At 36.5% G+C, this 17,948-nt stretch overlaps 1 protein-coding gene across 4 annotated transcripts in view; it reads right to left on the bottom strand.

The window, feature by feature from the left end:
• TTLL7 (tubulin tyrosine ligase like 7) overlaps window positions 1–17,948 on the bottom strand; it is a 157,933-nt gene that overhangs the window by 85,313 nt on the left and 54,672 nt on the right. For 3 of the 4 annotated variants that reach the window (XM_043460860.1, XM_043460861.1, XM_043460857.1), the window contains exons 2-6: window positions 11,708–11,909; window positions 11,361–11,492; window positions 6,598–6,719; window positions 5,572–5,639; window positions 1,304–1,462 (exon numbers count right to left, since the gene is read on the bottom strand). In XM_043460860.1, coding sequence (XP_043316795.1) covers window positions 1,304–1,462; window positions 5,572–5,639; window positions 6,598–6,719; window positions 11,361–11,492; window positions 11,708–11,732 — 506 coding nt within the window. In that variant the 5' untranslated portion in view covers window positions 11,733–11,909. Of the gene's footprint in view, window positions 1–1,303; window positions 1,463–5,571; window positions 5,640–6,597; window positions 6,720–11,360; window positions 11,493–11,707; window positions 11,910–13,857; window positions 13,918–17,948 lie in introns of those variants that run through there. The other variant, XM_043460859.1, reaches the window with a different exon arrangement.

The following is a 17,948-nucleotide window of genomic DNA, read 5'->3' as shown; positions in this document are numbered from 1 at the left end:
TGTTTGGGGGAAATGACAGACTAACTGAAAAGATTGGGATAAAAGACTGGGGAATGAGACTCTTTGGGGAAGAAGGGCTTTGAAAAGCTCTGAACTATTTCTATGATTCTAGAAGCCCATATGCATGCCCAGGGTTAAATGCATGCTCAGGAAAAGACTTGAGAAGGCCCTAGGTAACCATCAAGCTCTGTATAAGCAGGAAGTGAAGGCTAAGGCAGAGTTGCAAATGCCTAGCTGAGCACTGAAGGCATGCTACAACTTGCATACACACACACACACACACACACACACACACACAACCCCATCTGCAAGGACTGGGGGAATTTTTTTGTTCCAAGTGTTCATAGAAATCTCTGTTCAAATACTAATAGATTGGACAATTACAGCTGACCACTGGCCTAACAGAACAGGAACTTCAGAGACCACACACAATAAAGAATAGAGACTTTACAAAACTGTTTCAGAAAGGTCATTAAACAAATAAACAACATCTAGAACAAACAGTAATAAAAAACCCTGTAGAGGAGAATCTAATTATCAAAGTTGCTACATTACAATATTCACAATGTCCAGTTTTCAACAAAATATCATCAGTCGTGCAAAAAAAAAAAACAAAGTATGGCCCATACAAAGAAAAATTCTCAATTAATAGAAACTATACCCAAAGAAATCAAGATATTTTGTTTACTAGACAATAAATTATTTAAATCAACTATTTTAACTTTGCTCAAAGAGCTAAAGGAAATCATGTACAAAGAACGGAAGGAAATCACAGGAATAATATCTCACCAAAGGCAGAATAGCAGTAGAGACATAAATTATATTTCAAAGGTGGTGGGGAATGTGGGTGGGAGCCAAACAGAAATTCAGAGGTTGAAAAGTACAGTAACTGAAACAAAAATTCATTGGAGGAGTTAAACATAAGATTTGGGAAGGCAGAAAAGAATCAGCAAACTTGAAGATAAATCAATTGAGATTAGTCTGAGAAATAAGAAAGTAAAAATAAAAGAAAAATGAACTGACCTGAGAGTCCTACAAGACAATATTAATAATATCAACATGCTCATAAAGGCAGTCTCAAAAGGTGAAAAAGGGGAAAAAATACTCTGAAGAATTAATGGCTGGAAATCTCCCAATCTGATGAAAAATATTACCCTATACATCCAAGAGGTGTAATAAGCAACAATTAGGAATCCATTTTATTATTTTTTCATATTAGAACTCAACCATGAGCAAATGCCTACATTTAGTCTTTCTCCCAATTGTTTAAAAATTTTATGTATTCTAGATGAAAAATACCTACCCATGACCCATTGCGCCATTAGCTGGTTTTACTATAAAAGTCTTCTGCTTTCTTTTTTTCTTTAATTCTTTCATGTAGTTTTGAAATTGTGTATATTCAGCAGGGAAGATCCATGTTCGAGGAACAAAGGCATAATCCAGAGGCCGGGACTTGATCATTCTATAAATTAGAGATAATATGAAAAGTACTTTCTATTCCAACTTGTCTAAACTTCCTTTCTCTGTGCTACTGATATTTACTACAATGATTTAAATTCCCTCCATTTCTTCATTTATTGATCCATTCACTGACTCATTTTTTAAAATGCCTATTAATCACCTACTACTTGTTAAGCACTATTCTAGATACTAAGGATATAGTAGTGAAAAAAACAGACAAGAATTTCTGCCCTATGTACTAATTTACATATTAATAGATCAAATGTTTGAGTATATGTTATATATTGGGCACTGAGGATTAACATGGTCTTGGTTCTAAGGTATTTACAGACAAGCCATTAATTAAATACAATGTGATAACCGCAAAAAAGTTATATAAGGCAAGGTAAAATGTGGCTCTGGGATGAGGGTGGTCAATATGGTTCACAGCCAGGTGTCATTCACACTGCCCCTTAAAAGATGATTTGGAGTTCACTGGGTCATACACAGGGAGGAATTTTCAAATTGCCTTTTACCCCAGTACTTTTTGAGTTTTACTACTTCTGTGAGAAAACCAGTGAAGCCTCTGAGCCAGCAGAGGTTTTGCTTATATGAACTACTATCTACCTACACATGTGTTTTTATTGCTATAATGTTTGTCCTGACATTTTGCATTTGCTATAAATCAGGCTACCTATACGATATATAACTTAGGGATATTGATACAATACTAGATATAAAATGTTTGCTTTTGATTAATCCAAATGCTATTTATTTCATACACACTGATTCTCAATGACAATTTTTAAACCAGTAGAAATATTTTAAATTATTGTCTATTAAAGAAAAACCTGATTGTTTCTCAATGACAATTTTTAAATCAATAGAAATATTTTAAATTATTGTCTATTAAAGAAAAATCTGATTGTTTCTCAATGACAATTTTTAAATCAATAGAAATATTTTAAATTATTATCTATTAAAGAAAAATCTGATTGTTTCAAAAAGTCTTCTTTATAAATGTATGCAAGTCTTTTATAGATGCGCAAATATTATTCCCAAACGAGATTAGTAAAAATTAAAATGGGACCCTAGTATGCAATGTGCACAGAAGTAGGGCCATTTTGTAATACTAGAGCGTGGAATATATAAGCCACTGGACTCCATGACTAGAAGGTCATACAGTTATACTTCAAGTGCTCTTTCAAGAGAACCCTGTAAAAAAATTTATGTTTCCACTATAAGAAGAAAAATATCACCAACTCCACCTATCAAATCCAAAATAAACCAACCAGCTAAACAACCTCACTACAAAATAGGCTAACATTGATTGGTCTGAAACACACAAACACACACAAATCTAATGGAAGCACAATAACAATACCATTTTTGCTTCCAACACCCTTACATGTATTCATACTTTTATAAATAAATTTGTAATAATATAAAATTAGATTAAGTTAAACCTTTAATAGAACAATACATTTAAAACTAACCATGAAGTGTTTATGAATAATACCATTTATTCATTTGAAAAAAATCCAAGCATACATATATTCAAGAAAAATACTTTATTCAATTTAGGTGATCTAGCACAAATCATTTAATATAAAAATATGTAGCTTCAAAAGAGACAAGCAGTCTTACTTAGGAATTTGGTATACTGGAATAATTTCTGCTCAGAGTTCTGTCATAGATTTACTAAATGATAGTGAACATGCTTTTTTTAACTCTATTTTTAATATTACTTGGTCATCACTTTTTACCTAATAGAAGATCTTTTTTTCCTCAAGGAGAGTTGCAAGGATTCTACAGAATGGAAAACTGCCTAATTGCAATAGCCTACTAATGGGTCTACATTTAATCCTCTTGCCTCTCCTGGGCCATAACACTTCTGTTCTCTACAAAGCAGCCAGAAGGATCTTGGAAAAATGCAAATTTGGTCATATTATCAACTTCATCTCCCCCTTCTCTTCTGTGGCATTTAGGATAAAGACTGTCATCCTGAAAAATCACTCATGAACCAATCTCCCCCACTGCTCCCCATGAACCTCTCTGTGCTCCAGCTACATTGGCCTTATTTCAGAATCTAGACTATCCATGTTTTCTCCCAGCACAGGACTTAGAACCATACTATCCTTCTTGCCCAGAAGGCTATTACATACCATCTGCACCAATAAACTCTTACTCATCATTCATATCTCAGCTTCCATATCACTTCCTCAGGGAAACTCTCCAAAGTTTCCTTAAGTTAGAAGTCCTTCACTATGCACCAATTTAGGACTACATACTTCTACTTCATAGCACTTGTCACAACTGCAATGCAAGGCTGTAAAAGCCATAACTCTGCTTTTGATCACTTCGTGCTCAGAGCCCAGCACAATGCCTGGCACTTAACAGACACTTAATAAATGTGTTAAATGGAAACAAATGACTTAAAAGAAACACATGTCCAAATTAGAGGTTCATTCCCATTCCTCTGAAGTCCATCCTTGTAATTCCTATGTTAACAAATCACACCCTCCACATAACATCCTAATCCAGAAATCTAAGAATCTTGGAGACTTCTCGCCCCCTTTCCCTCAATTCTCACATCAGAGGAGTTTTCAAGTCCCAGCAATGCCATGTTCTTTGTATCTTTCAGATTCATCTTCTCTTCCCCATTCGTCCTATCTCTCTGAACTAGATAATGACAAGCATCTCTTCCAGGGCTTTCACTCTCTGGTCCTACCTTCATTGAATCCATTATCCTATGGTGTCACCAAAACTATCTAAAACAGATTATTTCTCTGCTGAGGCCCATTAAATAGCTCCTCATTTCTCTCAGGACAGGCAGAAATGTTTGTTGAGTAAAGAGATTAAAGAAACAATGATTAAATGATTAAACAAAATACAATAATACAGTGTACACAGCTTAGTCTTTACATTTATTTCCAGCATCATCTGAGGTTGAGCCTCCCAATATCCTATTTAACCATAAAAATTGCTTGAGGTTCTCCCAAACATATCATGTGATTTAAGTCTCCCTATACCTCCTCCCACTGTTGTCTTTGCCTACAATTTTCTTCTCTTCTTCTCAAAGGGTGAACTCCTCTACTCCTTTCAATATCCACCTCATAATTTAATTTCTCCAGAAACCCTTCCCTGCTGTCTCATAAAGAATCTCTCACCTTCTTTGTCACACAGTCTCTACCTCGAATGTGACATCACCAAACTATTTATGCATCAGTGCTCCTCTCTTACTAAAATGTGAGTTCTAGGCAGAAACCAGGCTTTAATTAACTTGTTTACTTCAAAGCTAGCAGTCTCAAGGGCATATAATAGACATGCAAAAAATATTGTTGTGTGAATGGATTATAAGCTTTCACATGGATGAATACTAATATTTCTTGAATTACAAGCATCTTCCTAACCTTCATCTGTGAAAGAATCCTCTTTTTCATATTTTTTTCTCAATTTATCAACTTCCTGAAAATAAAAAATCTAATAAACAGAAATATAAACTGCAGAAAAATTCTGTAATATATTCTTCACAACACTTTACCTGTTAACAGTTTTTCCCATGAAGGCATATTATTACTCTAAATAATGGTCTCCAAAATAAATATCTGTGCATGTAGCCCTGAGTAGGCACATATACATGTGTTCTACGTGTGTGCACACAGGCACCTATTACAGTGCTTCGCACATATCAGATGCTCAGTAACCAGTATTCTGAACACATCCACATGAGGGATAAAATGTGACAAATTAGTTTGTACAAGGTTTAACTGAAAATAAGTGAGCATATATTGAATGTTATATACAGAAAACTTCTTACATTTAAACAAACAATTTCTTTTGCTGGAGAGATAGCAAGTTGCAGTGAAAAGAACCCTGAAATTCTGAAGACCAAGATCCTACTCCAGTTCTGCTCTTAACTTTGACTTTACACAAGGTATTCATGTCTCTGACCCTCAATTACCTCCTCTGCAAAGTCAAAGAACAGAACCAGGAAAATTTTAAGACCCTTCCAGCTCTGAAATTCTATCTCTTCCATTGAAATCCCATTTCAAATCAATGTTAATTTGTTAAAGATAGCACTATGTAATTTTTAATAGGTCTTCTCTATTACAAGAAAATGAAGATTACTTGGTCATATTTCTCGCTAGGAAATCCTTCCTACAGATCTCCCCCATTCCTGGAAAATGGTTGATCCTCTGCAAAATAAAAAGGTAAACATTAATATTCTCATTGACCTAATGGATATATTCATTTATACTATGATACAGTTACAGTCATCCTTTGTGTTTAGTGCTTTTTAGTAAGAGACTAAAGACTAAAAAAACTGGTGAAAATGGACTTGCTGTCTACAGTCAATTTTGTACAAGTCACTACAAAAACAGGTAAAGGAGAGCTATACAAAATCTTAATAGCCTAAAACTCCATGTATTTCATTTTTATTTTTTAATTTACTTGTATTGCATTCTAGTAATAAAATAATGAAGGCAAATTACACATAGCTGACATTACAAGGGATGGCTGTATTCAGACGCCTTTATGCCATCTATTCCACATCGTTCATCTGTATGTATAATGCAGAGCACCAGCCTAGGAAGAGCTTTCCTCTATCAATTCTTCCTTAAAGATGGAAAGAGCTTAAAGTTAAATCTGAAAGGACGCAGTCTTCAGGCAACAGGCTAGTCAGGTAAATTGTGTTGTGTGTATAGTCGCTAAGTCGTGTCTGACTCTTTTCCAGACCCTATGGACTGTAGCCTGCCAGGCTCTTCTGTCCATGGGATTTCTCAGGCAAGAATACTAGAGTGGGTTGACATTTCCTTCTCCAGAGGATCTTCACAACCCAGGGATCAAACCTGTGTATCCTACATTGGCAGGAGGATTCTTTACTGCTGAGCCACTGGGGAAGCCCATTCAGGCAAGAATACTGGAGTGGGTTGCCATTTCCTCCTCCAGGAAATCTTGCCAACAGAGGGATCCAACCCGCATCTCTGGTGTCTCCTGCAGTGCAGGCAGATTCTTTACTCACTGATCCATCGGGGCCATCAGGGAGAAACGAATTAATGTGTCAACATATTAAGAACCTTACCTAAAGAAAACTATAATGGAATTCATAGAATTTTCCTACTGACCAATAATTCGTCATGATTAATTTCCTACCTGGTAATTTTGCAGCTCTGCAATCTTCTCTTGCTGAACAGCAGAATCACACCATATAAGATTGCTTGTTTCATCTTCATCTGGCGTTTTCAAAAATCCCATTTCATCTATTACTAAACGCACTGCAAGTAAACAGTTAAGTTAAACCAAAATTAAAATGCTTCTGAAACACAGTCATCGTGAAAATCTTATATATGTATATATATATATATATATATATATATATATATATATATATCAATTTTAGCTCACAGGATTTTATCTGTAAAATTTCCATTAGTTATAGCATAATCTTAATTTAGGTACAGTGAATTATCTAAGGCTAGATTATACTCAACAGCAACAGAGAACTGCTTTTAGTTGGCACCCAAAATCCTTAGTTTCAATTTTCTGAGATATAACAGGCACACAACGCTGTTAAAGAGCTTAGTGACTATGCATAGCTCAGTGAAAACACACACACAGCCGACACAACACCTCGACTCAGGAAAATGTACTTTTATGGCTTTTTCATGCCCTTGGGCTAGGTACAAAAAGAAAGGATAAAAATAGTCCCTGATCATCAGACCCACCCTATACTTTCCACCTCCCTAATTCAAATTATTTTTAGCAGTTAAAACCAAGTCGGTTATACTGACATAGGATACAAAATAATAAAGCAGAATTATAGTAGAGATCTAGAAACTCTGTCCTTCCCATCAGCTCCGACCCTCTAATCCTAAGCACAAAAAATATGTTCAGAGAAAATCGTGCTTTATAAATTCCACAATACTGGATATAATAATAAACATATTAATATCTTTCTTCCCATGTATTTCAAGTTTAGAATAAAATCAGAAATACTTAGGATAAACTTTGGATTCCAATAGAATTTGGAGTCTTAATATAACAGTGTAACTAGACAGGAGTGTTTCAATGCCTACTTTCCTTTTATTGCCCATAGATAGGAAGATATAGCAAAAAGGGGTTAACTAAGTATACTTGGCTCAAGTATGAAACTAATGACCAGATACCAGTTGGTCTCAAGTCCAAGGGACTCCTGATTTCTTTTTGATCATGGAGACAGAACCGGCTTTTCATGCAATAATAGCTGGAACACAGGCATAATAATAGAAGAAGACAGGGACTGGAGACAAATGAGGTTAGGGAGAGGACTGTTGGGCTGAAGCTACTTTTTTCCATGAGCAGCTTGATAAAACTTGGGGTTGTTCTGAAGGCCCAGGTGACAACATACAGTACAAATTTGGGGAAAGGGCTGTTCCTCTCTCTGCCTCAGACTACCAAGCAGCATTGGCATCCTGAGGCCCAGGAGCTTCTGTGTCATCTAGAGCTCATGGGGAGGGGAAAGACCGTAGTGACACAGCCTGGGAAAGTTCTTTTAACTGGCTCACAAGCAGAAAACAATGTCTAGGTCAGAACTGCAGCTCAGAAGCAGACACGGTCCCAAGTACATGCAAGTCATTGTCCCAGGCCTCTCAGAAATCACTAGGAAGACCTTGATGAGAGAAATGACACTGGCAGTAGTTGCGGACAGAGGGGGTATAATGAACTACTAAAATGCGGGTATTAATGTAAACGTGAGCTGGAGAGGATGGAAACATTCAGATATATAACAATGGTGGAAATAATCCATTCTTTCTCTAAATTCACAAAATCAAATTTGTAAGGTCAGTCTTATATAAATCTCTCTTACTATAAAATTCAAAGCTTGAAGAACTGAAAGAGTTGAACTTCAAAAAAAAAATAATGTTAGGAATTAAACTGTCACTGTTTTTCAGCTAAGCTATTTACTCATATTTTGGTTTGAAATGAAATTTTAGAAATCATTTGGCATACTTTTAAGTATACCATCCTCCACTGCATAGAAAAGAAATTCCTTTAACATGTCAGTTCCAAATACAAGGTTGTTAGCAGCCAAAGTCTAAATGCATGCTTTTAAATGCTGGCCTTTTAGGAAAGTGAAACAAAGTGAAAGTTGCTCGGTCATGTCTGACTCTTTGCAACCCCATCAACTGTACAGTCCATGGAATTCTCCAGGCCAGAATACTGGAGTGGGTAGCCTTTCCCTTCTCTAAGGGATCTTCCCAACCCAGGGATTGAACTCAGGTCTCCCACATTGAAGGCGGATTCTTTTTTTTTTCTTCATTTATTTTTATTAGTTGGAGGCTAATTACTTTACAATATTGTAATGGTTTTTGTCATACATTGACATGAATCAGCCATGGATTTACATGTATTCCCCATCCCGATCCCCCCCTCCCACCTTGCAGGTGGATTCTTTACCAGCTGAGTCTTTTAGGAGTTCTCTTAAAAAAAGAACTGAAATAATCGCCTCAATATATAATTTCTACCAAACCAAATTCCCTTATTGGTAAAACAGAGATAACCACACCAATCATTTTTCTCACATTTCTCCTTGCATAATTAAGTATTCCTTCTACAATCTGTCTTGTCCCCATTTAATAAAAATTGCCAAATACGCGTTCCTCACAAACTTGGCCTACTTCTTTTTTTTGCCTTGACCCATAGAGCTTTCAGAAGCTGTTCAGGAGTTTTAAAAATAGGAATCCATATAACAACTCTCTGAATTTTAGATAGAGGACACTTTAATGTTACTCAATTTAAATTTTGATTCATATTTTATTTAGGCAGTATGATATAGTAAAAAGAACACTAAATTTGGAAGCAAATTCATTCAGGTTCAAGTTCTACTTTTGCCATCTGTACAACCTTGAGGAAGTTGTTCTCACTGAGCTTTCATTTATTCAACTGTGCCTAAGGGGTGTTTTAAAAAGTAATAAAGTTTCATCATATATTAATTATAGGATTACTATGACAGTGTAGTTCACTATTCCACAATGTGTCTCCATGAGAAATTATGGGAAAAATTTTTCCCAAGACTCAGGAATAGACACATTGCATTTCCTTTGAATAACCAGTATGGTTTCATCTTCTGGGCGCTGCGTATTCTATACCTGATTATTTGCAATTATTAGCTTTGCTTGCTAGGCAGCTCAGAGTCAAATCCAGACACATCTCTAACTATAGAGAATTTCATGGAATGCAGATTATATTCTGATCAGCCACAAGCTTCATTCAATTTTATTATTTTTATTTTTCCTTATTTATTTTCTCATGGCTATTAGCCACTTCAAATTCACTATTAGAGCAAGGAAAGTCAGAGAAAGCGGCAACAAGGGAGTAACACAGCGTATTTCACAGGGTTATCTGGAAGACTAGGTGAGGTAATTCATGTGAAAATATTTGGTCCAGGGTTATAAAAGCATTAATAGTAAAATTAGTAGTGGTTAAAGTATTCTACATGAGGAAACAGGCAACATCAGGGAGAAAACGCAAGTGTCCTGACTATGGCTTAATCATCTTTCATTACATAATCCAACCTGTCAAAGGAGCAGTAGTTAAATTACAAGAAGTAATCTGTTGCACATCATTAGGTTAAATAAGGGAAAGCAAGGTAACATTATCTCCTGGACCCATGGCCAACTGTCTCTTTCCCTCCCCTATACTTGCTCTGTTTTCTCCCAGAAGTCTCTGGTCCAAGTCTCCAAGTCTGACCGAGCAGGGATTTTGCTAAACACAACTGAGCAGGCTCGGCACAGAGGTCTGGAATCAGCATGAAGAAGGCTAATGCAACTTCAGTCCTTGGTAGTGACAGGGAACTACACCTAAAAACACTCTCCTCGAGATCAAGTTCCTTATAAATCCCACCACAATCTTAAAAGCAAACAAGCTGGGAAGTTAACACTGCCCCATCTATCACTTTGACAATGGTTACTCTTGTTTTTTCATGCTAGAAAATACACTGCAAATAACTCACATCTCATTCTCCCACATTAACTTAATTTGAAGTTTTTCCTGTGAAGAACAGAGTATTAGGGGACCTCAATTCCTATTAAATATTCCATTGATTGCTGATGAACTTTGGTGAAATACTGTAAGTGGAAATGTGACTCTCAAAGATTAACAAGGGTAAGAATAATTAATATCCTTGAGATTCATATGGTTTTCCTCAACTCTTTTAATGCAAAATTATTTGTTTTAAAAAGGAAGATTATTTGAGTACTTGTAGTAGTGATGAGTTTCTCAGTGCAATGCTGGGAAAGAATATCTTAATTTAAAGCAATTAATTCTTACCTATTCTCTCCACTGCAAATACCGCTTACATGTAAAAAATAAATTATACAAATAAAAAGAAACAGTATCATCCAAATTATTTTTAAAGCAAACAGAGAAATATGTTCTTACACTATTTTTAAGTCAGTTTCTCATTGTTTAATATGAACCTCAAATTCTGCAGTTTTCAGTGTACATGTAATATTTTTTAATCTGTTTTTAAAATTATTTACAAAGTAATGAATATTAAAAGTTAAAAATAATTTTAGCCCCAAGTGAAAAATTCATTAGACTCACATAATTGTCCTAACTAATCACATCTGTATTTCAAAATTAAAGCTAGAACCACTGTGTTTTACTGTTCATATTACTTTATACTTGATTTTAAAACTAAGCATTAAAATTATATACATTTAATCCAATCTCCTCAATACCTAGAGCTCTTGAGCTTCACTGATGTTCTATTTGGTTATTGACATGTTAAATATGTCATAAAAAAGAAAATTCTATAAAAGGCATTCAGAAATCCATTATATAGAAGAAAATTATCTCTTAATTTTTACATTGTTGTTAACATCAAATAGCTTTCCCAACAATTATGAAAATATCACTATTCTGAAGAGACCTACCAATTTCAAACTTTGTCCCAGCAACATTTGCTGTAATGGTTCCTTTCTTTTTCTTCTTTCTGACTTTCCTTTTCATCGTGCTTTGATAAGGCAATTCCGTATTCAGATCCAGGGGAGTAGGTCCCTGAATAACTTTAAAAGAAATGTAAACCAACCAAATATCATTGAAATAATAAGAACTCCATACCAGAGAACACAAATGCTCCGCCCCCCAACAAGGTAAAAGTATAAATTCTTATTCTTTAAGGGTCCCCAATTGATTTTTAATTCTTGGAAAGATTACCCGTGATGACCTATAAAATGTAGATCTATATAGCATGTCCACATGATTAAATCACGCTGCTTACCTCTTTCCTGAGGCAGAGACGGCATTCTTGTCTGTGCGGATCAACGAGCAGTGTGTGTTGCTGCACTAGCTCTTAGGAAACCTGGAAGACCTGCATTAGTCTAAGTAGGATATGGCTCCAAATCACTGCAAGTTCCTATCATATTATCTCGGTGGAATCCTCAGATTTCAGGACACTGAAATTATATGAGATAAGAAGGTACCTGCAGGAATTTTAAAACAAAGGTATGTAGAAAACAACTCATATTTTTTCTTCAATATATGTCAATACTCTTCTTTTTAAAAGTCAAGTAAAGATCAAAGTTAATGTAGTCAGTAAACAAATGTAGTTGATTTATTAAACCTTATGCAAAATGCCAAGCAACAGTCATCTGTTTTTAGAAGAACACAGTCTAAAGGAAACATGCTTACATACAGTAAATAACATGATTTACACAAACAAGAAAAACATTAACATTATTCACTACCATTTATTGAACACTTTCTATCTCAGGCCACTTATACCACTTAATCTTTCAACAAAACTATAAGGTAGAAGCTTTTATCTCCAACAGGTAAATACGTTGAGCTCAGAAAGGACAAATCTTTACAAAGAAAGTAAGTGACAAAGTGGAGATTAAAATAGTACCTCTCTGATATCAGGACCCGATACAACCTTCAACTGAATGCCTGGAAACCTAGCTACAGCTCCACTTTTAATATTAAATGGTGAAATAAGTGCCAGGGCCAGGGCAGAGGTCACAGGCTGACAGAATGGAGAAAAAAGAAATTCCCTTTTAAGGTGTGCGTCAGGGGAGGGGGTGACTACATAAAAAAGATCACATTTGAGTTATGCCTTTAAATATGAGAACAATTTTGAAAAGTAGAAAATAGGAGGAGTCATTACCAAAATGATCTTATTTGGGGACACAGAGGAACACAATAAAACATTTTACAATGAATGAACTAATTAGATGTGGCCATGCCCCAACATGGCCTGTATTACATTTCACTTTTATTTTCATTATGTAAGTATGTATGAACCTAGGGGTTGTACCCTGACTACACTATACTGTACTATCAGCTTTCTAATTTCTCCCGTCATACATCAAGAATCTTGAACATAAAACGTCTCCAAATATAATGAAAAGTTATAAAACCTGTCACAATAAACAAAGGTATGATATCAACATCTTTATCAAAAGATTATCAGGTTTATGAGAAATTCAGAAGTATTTGAAAATTCAGCTAAATAAAATGTGACTCATACATCACTCCCAACAGTCATTAAAAATAAGACTAATTATTAAAGAAAATTTAGAAGTTAATTTATTTTCAGGAATTATTTTCACTACAATAATTCTCTAGAATAATTCAAAATCAAAACTAGGGAAATATCTATTACAGACCAACTGTGGACAGGTACTATGTTAAGAATCTAAACTATTTTACCTGATTAACAAACTTGGAACTTGGGTCTCATCTCCCCCAGTATCCCAGATATGGAAATTAAGGCTAAACAAGTTAACTAAATCAAGTTAAAACATCTTATAAGAAGAAAACCTAGGTTTTGAACCTAATTCTGTCTGATCATTCTATTCACTGAGCTCCACTATTTTCAGGCTGCATGCTAATATACTGTCTAGATGTACAAGAAGCTTGTGACTCTACTGCAGTCCATACTGCAAGATACGGGAATATTCTGGGAATTCATGATACCTCAAACAGTGAAATCACAGTAAACACCCCTAACCTGATAATAGATCCCTATTCCAAGCTGGAAATATACTGGATCATTTTTCAGAATAAAAGAAAGGAGTAGTCTAAAGTTCAGTTGATTTCTCTCTGGAAAGTCTGATACCTTAGGGAGGTAACTATTTGAGTTTACAGGTCCTTATCCAGCACCTTGTTATTGGAGTAAACAAAGATCTCTTATAGTAACAGAGTGCTTATTACGTTGAAAGTAGGTGACGAAGGCAACAAGAGTTTAAGAACAATATTTGCCTAACTTTACTAACAATAAATCAATAATTGTTATAGGCCATAAAAGCAGATTTATTCATTTCTGACTTAAATAATGAGGCTCACAAATTCAATCTGTGTAGGGCTCAAAACAAGAACTGAGCTCCCCAGCTGGCACTAGTAGTAAAAAAAGAAAACAAACAACCCCACCTGCCAATGCAGGAAACAAGAGACGTGGGTTCGATCCCTGTGTCGGGAAGATTCCCTGGAGGAGGGCATGGCAAACAACTCCAGTATTCTTGAGTTCCCTGGTGGCTCAGACGGTAAAGAATCCACCTGCAATGCAGGAGACCAGAGTTCGATCCCTGGATTGGGAAGATCCTCTTGAGGAGGGGATGGCAACCCACTCCAGTATTCTTGCCTAGAGAATCCCCATAGCCAGAGGAGCCTGGTGGGCTACAGTCCACGGGGTCTCAAAGAGTTGGACAAGACTGAGTGACTAAGCACAGCACACAAAACAAGAACTATTATTCCTTCCTCCAACAACACAAGAATTAAAGGCCTTAAAATTATTCTCTCCATCAGTTCAGTTCAGTTCAGTCGCTCAGTCGTGTCTGACTCTTTGCGACCCCATGAATCGCAGCACGCCAGGCCTCCCTATCCATCACCAACTCCCTGACTTTACTCAAACTCATGCCCATCGAGTTGGTGATGCCATCCAGCCATCTCATCCTCTGTCGTCCCCTTCTCCTCCTGCCCCCAATCCCTCTTAGCATCAGGGTCTTTTCCAATGAGTCAACTCTTCGTATCAGGTAGCCAAAGTACTGGAGTTTCAGCTTCAGCATCAGTCCTTCCAATGAACACCCAGGACTGATCTCCTTTAGGGTGGACTGGTTGGATCTCCTTGCAGTCCAAGGGACTCTCAAGGGTCTTCTCCAACACCACAGTTCAAAAGCATCAATTCTTTGGTGCTCAGCTTTCTTTATAGTCCAACGCTCATATCCATACATGACCACTGGAAAAACCATAGCCTTGACTAGATGGACCTTTGTTGGCAAAGTAATGTCTCTGCTGTTTAATATGCTATCTAGGTTGCTCATAACTTTCCTTCCAAGGAGTAAGCGTCTTTTAATTTCACGGCTGCAGTCACCATCTGCAGTGATTTTGGAGCCCAAAAAAATAAAGTCTGACACTGCCTCCACTGTTTCCTCATCTATTTCCCATGATGGGACCAGATGCCATGATCTTAGTTTTCTGTATGTTGATACACTTAATTCCATTTATGATTTGGTGAATAACAAGAAAAGTGCTCTAACAAATTCCAGGACTTCATTCTGCCATTCAATTCTCACCATTTCACTTTATTCTAAACAAGAGATTTGAGATGACAGATTGATCACATCGCTCAGACAATGCCATGGCTACCTTCTTTCCAAAAGGAGAAGCATGTTTCAATTACCTCTGAAATAACCCAATAGTTTCTGAAGTTTGGCTACAAAGTAAAATCACCTGGGGCCTTTTGAAAATCCTGGTACCCCGGCCACACCCTAGACCCAGGCGAGGCATAAGCAGCAGCATTTGTTGTTGTTCAGTCCCAGACCCCATGGACTGCAGCATGCCAGGCTTCCCTGTCCATCACCAACTCCTGGAGCTTGCTCAAATTCTTGTCCATTGAGTCAGTGATACCATCCAAGTATCTCATCCTCTGTCGTCCCCTTCTCCTGCTTTCAATCTTTCCCAGCATCAAGGTCTTTTCCAATGAGTCAGTTCTTCCCATCAGGTGGCCAAAGTATTGGAGCTTCAGCTTCAGCATCAGACCTTCCAAAGAATATTAAGGGTTGATTTCCTTTAGAATTGACTGGTTTGATCTCCTTGCAGTCCAAGGGACTCTCAAGAGTATTCTCCAGCACCACAATTCGAAAGCATCAATTCTTGGGTGCTCAATCTTCTTTATGGTCCAACTCTCACACCTGTACATAACTACTGGGAAAACCATAGCTTTGATTAGACGGAACTTTGTCAGCAAAGTAATGTCTCTGCTTTTTAATATGCCATCTAGATTTGTCATGGCTTTTCTTACAAGAAACAAATGTCTTTTAATTTCATGGCTGCATTCAACATCTGCAGTGATTCTGGTGCCCAAGGAAATAAAGTCTATCACTGTTTGCATTGTTTCCCCATCTATTTGCCACGAAGTTATGGGACCAGATGCCATGATCTTAGTTTTTTGAATACTGAGTTTTAAGCCAGCTTTTTCACGCTCCTCCTTCACCTTCATCAAGAGGCTGTTTAGTTCCTCTTCACTCTCTGCCATAATGGTGCTGTGATCTGCGTATCTGAGGCTACTGTTATTTCTCCTGGCAGTCTTGATTTCAGCTTGTGCTTCATCCAGCCTGACATTTTGCATGATGTAGTCTGCACATAAATAAACAGGGTGACAATATACAGGCTTGATGCACTCCTTTCCCAATTTGGAACCAGTCTGTTGTACCATGTCTGGTTCAAACTGTTGCTTCTTGACCTGCATACAGGTTTCTCAGGAGGCAGGTAAGGTGGTCTGGTATTTTTATCTCTTTAAGAATTTTCCACAGTTTGTTGTCATACATACAGTCAAAGGCTTTAGCGTAGTCAATGAAGCAGAAGTAGATATTTTTCTGGAATTCTCTTGCTTTTTCTATGATACAATGGATGTTGGCAATTTTTAAAACTCTGTAAATGAGTCTAGTGTGTAGTAAGGCTGACAACCTCTGCTGTAAGCACACAACTGCATTAAAGCAAATAGTAGTTAATTACAACATGAAAGTGAAAGTGTTAGTCGCTCAGTTAGTCACTCAGCCTTGTCTGACTCTGTGACCCCACAGACTATAGCTGGCCAGGCTCCTGTGTCCACGGAATTCTCTGTGCAAGAATACTTGAGTGGGTAGCCATTCCCTTCTCCAGTGGATCTTCCTAACCAAGGATCAAACCCAGGTCTCCTGCCTTGCAGGCAGATTCTTTACTGTCTGTGCCACGAGGGAAGCCCCAATTACAAGGTAAACATATATAATTTTAAGAAAAATGTAAAACAAAGATGAAAACATTTATAACTGTATGAAAAAGGTCAAATACGTGAAAGTCATCTATAAAAACCCTCATTATCTAGTTCAAATAAACCAATTAGGAGCAAAAGAATTGGGAGATCAGCAGAAATTGATTTCTAACACAATTTTATTTTGCAAGTAAGGAAGCCATTTCCAAGAGAAATCAATTTACCAAAATTTCAAGGATAGTAACTTTAAATGCAGAACATCAAGAGCTACCATGCAAAACAACAGCTACATAAAATGCTAATACATTGTGATAGTATTCTTTCTTCACAGTTCTTCCTGAATTTCTACCCATCACTTAAAATCCACATAAATTTCTGCTTTTTCCTTAAAGCTTCTTCTGATCATTGGCTGAAGAAATTCATTTGTCCCTCTTCTTGTCTATCAGAGACTATTTGCATCCCTATCATAGCACCAATCACAAACCAAGAAACTAAGCTCTGTGAAAATGGTGGTTTTCTTCTATCCTGTTCATTCCTCCACTCCAAGGCCCTGAAATAGTGCTTAACATAGTACTCAATAAGAGCCTGTTCATAAATTTAAAGAAAATAATCTTTACAAAAGACTAAAATAATCTTTAGTCAAAATTAACTAATGACATGTGGGAACAAGAAGAGGTGGTTATGGAGCTCTAAGAAGCTATATATATAACTTTCACATTTTTAAGCAAAAAAAGCAAAGCACATTAAAGTTCACATTTCGTAAAATGATGGATATGTGCACAGAGCAGTGGTGGCCTTTTGTAGTAATAGCTGGGGGCAGAGCTAAGGAAGTCTTCCATGTATACCCTTTAGTACCCAAAGCCCGTGTCACCTATTCAAAAAGTTAAATATACGTGATAAAAGTCTGTGTCAACATTATCATGTTGAGAATAAAAATATTCAAATTTTATATTTCAGTTAGATGAGAGAATATGGTAGAAAGAGTTCTGAGCAAGAAGTCAATTAGAATTCTTACCTTTACCCTGCCATTTACCAGACAAATGACTTAATATGGAGAAGGAAAGAACTGATTCTTTCCAGCTCTAAAGTCTAAAATGTCAACTAGTTGAGGATGCTATGTTGTATGACAACATGATGAAGACAAAGATATTTTTCTTTCATGTAAAAAACAGGGAAACTCTGACCACCCCCAACAGTCCCCCCAACCCATGCCCCGGTGATGCTATATATGGGTTTTTGTACATATTTGTGAAATTTTAGCTTACCATAGATT

The sequence above is a fragment of the Cervus canadensis genome, chromosome 2, assembly GCF_019320065.1.
Source record: "Cervus canadensis isolate Bull #8, Minnesota chromosome 2, ASM1932006v1, whole genome shotgun sequence".
In the NCBI taxonomy this organism is placed as follows: Eukaryota; Metazoa; Chordata; class Mammalia; order Artiodactyla; family Cervidae; genus Cervus; species Cervus canadensis.
Note: the sequence above shows the minus strand (reverse complement) of the source record. Positions and strands in the feature narration are given on the sequence as shown.